At 44.7% G+C, this 6,469-nt stretch overlaps 1 protein-coding gene across 1 annotated transcript; it reads right to left on the bottom strand.

Moving 5' to 3' along the window:
* Positions 1–589: 589 nt before the first annotated feature.
* Positions 590–6,269, bottom strand: CD59 (CD59 molecule (CD59 blood group)). Its single transcript, XM_042814014.1, has 4 exons — positions 6,187–6,269; positions 4,038–4,114; positions 3,279–3,380; positions 590–2,287 (listed from the first exon to the last, which is right to left on the bottom strand). Exons 2-4 carry the CDS (start codon positions 4,099–4,101, stop codon positions 2,094–2,096), a joined length of 360 nt encoding a protein of 119 aa, XP_042669948.1. The 5' UTR covers positions 4,102–4,114; positions 6,187–6,269; the 3' UTR covers positions 590–2,093.
* Between the last annotated feature and the right edge of the window lie 200 nt (positions 6,270–6,469).

Here is a 6,469-nt window from a genome sequence, read left to right on the forward strand (position 1 = left end):
TTACTACCACAGAAATTTATTACCTCTGTGATTACAGAATTAACTCTTCTTGTTAAGTCTTTTAAATATTAATCCTTTTTTGTTTGCCTTTTCCCCTTTTTTAAACTTCCCTTTTCCTACAAATTCTCCATGTTATTTCTAAAATGTCTCAGCTCTATCACCTTTTATTATTTTTCCCATAGGAATGTTGTACCTCTACCAAAGTATGTTATATTATATGCTTTGGCACTGACAAGTCTTCTTTCCCAAATGATGGGAAATTAGTATTTTCAACATGACATTCCTAAGAGATTGACATCTCTTAGAAGGGAAGCAGTAGAATATGTGGCCTGTGTCATACCAGTACTACTTCACTTAGAGAAAGACTCTAACCCTCTTTGTTTCCCAGCATAACAACTCCCAAAAGCTATAATCACTCTGCCAAAACTCACTGATTATATGTAGCAGCCACCTCCTGGTCAGAAATAAAAGAAGCCTTGGTCACATTTAAGGAGAGTCTCCAGATGGAAAGTACAGATGCGTCTTGCTTGGAAATGAGAACTACACTGGGCTGTAAGTAGCGTGCTCTTAAATAACCACACTTTTCACATTTCCTTTTTTACATTTTTATTAATCAAAGATAGCGTAGCTTTCATATTTTGAGTGACCAGAGAGATCCCAGGATGTTTTCATAGCTAAGGTAAGCTTAGCCAAAAGGTGCTTTGCAGAATACATGATGGTTTGGAGTAACACAATGCAGTCCCTTGCCTTTGTTATGACTGAGTGAGCCAGTATCACTGACCCCCCAGAAAGCACAAGCCAGAGCCCTCGGAAAAGAATATACCATTGGCTGTAGACTCTTGTGAGAACATGCTAAAAGTTCCAAACTTGTCAAAGGAAAATTTGGCATCATACTTAACTGAGAGGCTCCCTAAGACCAGGGGAAGCACCAAAGGTCTGCCTCCACCACAGAATCGAAACAATGTGCAGCGTTCGAGCTCTAGAAGTCGTACACACACAAACAGAGCATTATTCTTCATGCTATTTAGATGCATGTGTATTTTGACTGCCATTTATACAGTTGCACAAAGGTCAAAATATAAAAGTCTGCAAACTTTTGTTTAATGCTCTTATGGAAGCCTAAAGCATTAAGTTTACCTGTTCATGTGTCTCAAAAAAACAAAAGCTGATTACACGGGAAAGTAAACTAGATGTGCCATTTTAATTCCTTAGCATTTTATAAACAATTTTTGGTATACTAAGAAATATTTAGTGCAAAGCACATGCTTAGCTTAAATCCTAGACTTGGAGAAAAAATATAAGCAAAACTAAACTGTAAAATGAAAGCTCAGCAAAGAAGCTGGCATATGTAATCTGCAGGCCCACAGAAATATAAAAGAAAGGAAGAGATTTCCTCACTAAAAGCATTATTTTGGTTTTGTTTTAAGAAAGTTAGATGCCTTCCTCCAAAATAATGGTATTGACCGTTACGTTATTGGTTTGTATAAGTGAAAAAAAATGTTACATAGATACTAGATATTGGAACAAAGAGTCTGCATCACCTAAAAACAAAAACTTCATGGATACTGCAGCAAGTTTATGCATATGATTCAACACTGTTGTGTTGAGGGTAAACTCACTGCTTTGTGTATGAAAAGGTAGCATCCAAAAGAACCAAAATCTCAAAATTAATTAGAATTCATGCTGAAGTAAGAAATTACAGTTTTCCATCACAAAACATACATTATTCCTGCATTTCCATATCAACCTCAAAGGTTTTCCCAGGTCCTCCACAATGTAATACTACTTCAGAATTAGGTATTTCCACTGAGCAGATGCCATGCCAAAACTTCCTGAAAATGTTAACAATATTGGTCTCCTTCACGCAAATGGAGACAGCAGTTTACCAGATGGAACCTTAAAAAACAGAATTGAAAATTAAAAGGCCTTATTTCAGCTGAAACTGTAGTATTTCAAAGTATTTAAACTTCAAACTGTAGTATTTCAAAGTATTTCAAACTTCAACTGAAACTGCAAGAAGTACAACTGAGAAAAGAGTTAATAATGATTTTGTATAATTTCAGCTTGGAAAGACAGCATACAGACCAGGATTGCTACAGAAGCATCCATAACATGGCTATTACAGAAGCAATACTGAAAGCTGCCTTGTTAACCCCAGTAATTGCACCCTCATTGCACAAGTCTTGTTGGCAGCAAAAGTAATCAAAGTTATCCAACTGATAGAATACAGCAATATCATTCACATTGCACTGAGACAACTTCCAGCAGGAGGACGTTCTCAATTTACCTGGAAAATAATTAAAAAGATTAAGAGAATGTTGAAAGCAATGCCAGTTTTGATACAGATTGGGAATTCCTGCTTAGACTGAAGCTTTAGCAACAACCATCCTGGGAAGATGTCAGTCCTAAAATCAGCACAACAGTCTTTTTGGGGCAGTAGAGCCAGGAGATTGTTTCACTTTGCTCATTCTTTCATTTCCAAGAGACATGCACTATGACAAGAGCTGCTGGAGCTGAGGTAGTTCAGCACTCAGCCAGCAGGTTCACCTCACACAGCCTGTGCTCTTATTCCTGCCAGAGAGCCTGCTCTGTGAAACTGTGGACATCCTCATGCAAGACGCCAAGCTCCCAGTAGGGGAGCTCCAACTAGAAAGTGATTAGCTTCAGAATCTCTTTATTTAAAAAAAAAAAAAAAAAAAAGCAATTAAAAGGCTGTGCTGAGTAACCCACAACCCGAAGGAAGTCTGGGAAAATGGCCACACCTTCATCTCTGCCTTTCAAACAGAATGTAAACTCCAGAACTGCAGATGAGTAAATACTTCGTTACAGAGCTAAGAATGATCTTCAGCTGAGGTATTTATCCGTACCATATTAACCCCATCTTTACATGAGAAATATAAACTTTACAGTGATCACAATGAATGTCCAATTCAGAAAAGTTTTCTCCCCTCTATGCCTTCATGGGCTTATCCGCTTGGACTCCTTAGAGGCAACAAGCTCAGGTAAGAAGTGTGTCAGCCACAAACTCAGTATGTAGTGAGACATCTGTATAAATGCTAATACACGTGTATATCAAATATCCAAATCATCTCAAACTGTATCAGTCACTTAGAAGTCAAAATACACCAATTTACTACTAGTATGACCTTCAAGCTTATATTTGCAACCTTCTATTGCAGAAGGCTAAGAAATTCAAGTTATGTCCAGTACAGAAGTGCACAGGCAATGAAAATGGATACAGCCATGTTTACCTTAGTTCTGTAAGTCAGTATACCTACCAAATCTCATCTGCAAGCAAGTGTCTTCATTTGATAAGCAAGTGCTGTTGGTCTTGCACAAGGAAGGGCTGTTCTCGCAGTGATAGCACCTCAGGGCATAACCTAAGAAGACAGAGTTTTGCCTTACTGAACAAGCAGAATTGAAAAGAAAAATGAAGAAACAGTGGCTGCATTTGATTGCCCCAAAGCGTATTTCTGGTTGTTAACCTAAACACAAGCTGAAATGCACAAGTTTTTGTCAGTGCACACGCCGAGACTGGTAATTTTGCAAGTAAGATTTTGAAGCATGTGCTTCACATATTTCATTTTGAAAAGCATTTATCCTTACATCCCCTGCATAATTATTTTTTGCTCCTTTTATTTAAAAATCAGATTTTCCAACATCACAGATAAGAGATTTTTTTACTAGAATTGCATTCCATCCCTTTTTCCCTTGTTCCTTTCATCCTACCTCATATCTCCCTTGTTCTCTGCTCCTTATTTCTAAATCATACATCGGGAATTCAATATTCCACCAGCAAAACAGCATGTTTAGTTGCCATATTAAACACCAGCATGTTCTGCACACAGCTCTCTGCTCTGACCAAAGACAATCAGCCACAGAAACTAAGCCCTGCCTATAAAGTTACCCTAATTCCCTGCAGCAACATTAAATAATGCAGGCCTTTCTTGTTATTTTTCCCTCTCAGACATTGTTTCCATGATTCCTTCACACACTGTCATAACATTCCATCAGCAGAGAGCCTCCATTATACTCACCAGAACTAGAGAAAGCAAGCAGAACAATGCAGGCGGTTAGCAGGACGCAATTCATCTTGATCATGCTTCTTCCCTGTCTGGGGGGCATAAATAGATTTAAAATATTTATTATATTTAAAATATGTACAGAATTGGCAAAATATGTGGTGAGGAAGCAAGGGATTCTGTGTGACCAAAGTCACTGGCCATCAGAAAAGCACTGGAAGGGAAGAGACAAAAGTGACTTTCACCTTCACAGAGAAGGTTTCATGCTGGGCGCTGGGCCCAGAGCCCCACTGGCTGCAGCACTGCTGCTCATCCTGCCCAAGAGCTCTCACCAGCTGTCACCTTCTGCAAGAAGGGCCTGTGGTCCTGTATGTCTTCTCTTTCACAGCAATCCACCAATAACCCCAAAGCCACCCTATGCTCCTTCCTTTCTTCTCTAAGGGCTGTTTGAGAGCTGCCTGCACTGCAAGGCTGCTTGCCCCTTTCCCCACAATTGTCTCAGCTGTGCCAGTCTACAAGATGAAATGTGTGAGCAGTATGAGCCTACTGCTGAATGTTCATACCCACCATAGCAGAGAATGGGCTCTTCTGAATCAAGCAGCAGCTTGGGTTGGAAGGGACCTTAAAGTCCATCCAGTTCCACACCCCTGCTATTGGCAGGGCTGCTCCCCACCAGATCAGGCTGTCAGGGCCCCATCTCACCCAGCCTTGAGCAGCTCCAGGGATGGGGCATCCACAGCTTCTCTGGGCAGCCAGTGCCTCACTGCCCTCTGAGTAAAGAATTGCTCCCAATACCTAATCTGTATTTTCTTTCTCTTAGTTTAAAACTATTCTCCCTTGCCCTGTCACTATTTACACATGTAAAAAGTTAATGTTTTCCACGGTAAACAACTTGGTGCAAAGCTTCCCAGGACCTCACACCCAACGCTCTCCTTCAGACCCAGCACCAAGCAGATCTGGAGACAGATAGACACACTCGAAGCAGAAGGACCTGGTATTGTATTTAGCTTCAAAGCCTAGGTGGGAGTCGACTGTCCCAAAGTGCTGCAGGAATTTAGATAACAAGTTTTGCCAAAAGACTGCAGCGGGGTACTGACATCACTGCTTTTGACCACGTTTCTGCTTGGAGCTACTTCTGTGTGCAGTTATGAGGCCGTAGCGACAAGCTGGTGGAATCTTTTCTTCCCAACTGAACTTCAAAAAGTGGCTTTGCAGTAAAATAATACTGAAGTCCTTCTCAGTCACAAGCCAAGTAAGTAAACGGTCTTTTCCTCTTTCTTGCTTAAGCTAAAAAAAAAAAAAAAAAAAAAAAAAAAACCTCTCGGCTGCAGGATGTGATGTTTCCCAAGATGTTTCCCGCACCCGGGGCTCTTGGCACAGCCTGCAGCGCCCCGGGACGCCGCCATCTTGGAGAGACCCTCAGCCCCGCAGTGCCCGCGGCGCGGCGCGGCTCAGCTCGGCACGGCGCAGCTTTGCCGCTTGGCAGAAGCGAGTCACGGCCGGAATAATAAAGGTCCGCGAAACAAACATAATGGCTTTGACGGCAGTAAAGCTGCAATGTACCTGTCTTTTGTGATTTAATTAGAAATCGGATTCCCAAATTGTCCAGTTGGGGCATCCCACCGGCCCCGATGACACAGCTGTCCAAACGCCGCGGCTGAGGACCGCGCCGAAGGAATCTCTGCAGCCCCCCGGGACCGCTCGCCCGCGGACGAAGCTCGGTCGTTGCCGTGCCGCAGCCCCGGAGAGGCGGGATGGCAGTGAGCGGCGACGGGGACCGTGACTCGTCCGCAGCCTCTCGGAGCAGCCCGTTCCGCATCCCATCGCACCTCGTCCCATTACCCCGCGGCCGGCACGACGCTGCGTCCCCGAGGCGTTGCGGCTCTGCCCTGGGGCACGGTGTATCTACATACATACAGATACACACAGCGCACTGCGGTACCGCCGCGGACCCGGTGCCGTGACCCATCCCACAAACCCCGTCCTCCCGCAGGACGGCCTCCCCTCCTCGTCCCCAGCCCGGCCGCTCGCTTCCTTCCCGCAGCGCGCCGCCGTTCCGCCTGTAGAGGCAGTCCTCGGGCCGCCGCTCCCCGCCGCAGCGCTGCGGTGAGCCGAGAGGCTCACTGAACATCTCCGGGCTGCCCGAGCCCGCGGCGCCCCTTACCGGCTCCGCACGGCACCTCCGTTCAGTCCCGCACCGTCTGCAGGCGGTCGGCGGTGCAGCGCTGAGCGGTTCTGTCGCTGCCCGCCCCGAGGGCGGAGCCGCGGGCACGGCCCGGCCCGGCTGCGGCACGGCTCCCGCACAGCTGGTGCTGTGGTGTTCTAAAGATCCGACCTTCGTGCGAGCCGTACCTACGAGCAAAGGGGGAGAGGAGGCTTGTGCACATTACTTACAAACTATCAGAATCCAAGACGCTAAGACTTGATATTTCAAACGAACAAACACA

The sequence above is a fragment of the Centrocercus urophasianus genome, unplaced genomic scaffold (genome assembly GCF_019232065.1).
Source record: "Centrocercus urophasianus isolate 14NV4802_14NV808 unplaced genomic scaffold, USGS_Curo_1.0 seq_14, whole genome shotgun sequence".
NCBI classification, from domain to species: Eukaryota; Metazoa; Chordata; class Aves; order Galliformes; family Phasianidae; genus Centrocercus; species Centrocercus urophasianus.

What these genes read in the sequence shown, in the direction of transcription:
- CD59 (XM_042814014.1), bottom strand. Translation starts at nt 4,101, where the DNA reads ATGATCAAGATGAATTGCGTCCTGCTAACCGCCTGCATTGTTCTGCTT. An exon ending in GCTTGCTTTCTCTAGTTCTG is followed by an intron (nt 3,381 to 4,037) that starts GTGAGTATAATG and finishes CTGTCTTCTTAG; the next exon opens with GTTATGCCCTGAGGTGCTAT. An exon ending in TTGCTTGCAGATGAGATTTG is followed by an intron (nt 2,288 to 3,278) that starts GTAGGTATACTG and finishes ATTATTTTCCAG; the next exon opens with GTAAATTGAGAACGTCCTCC.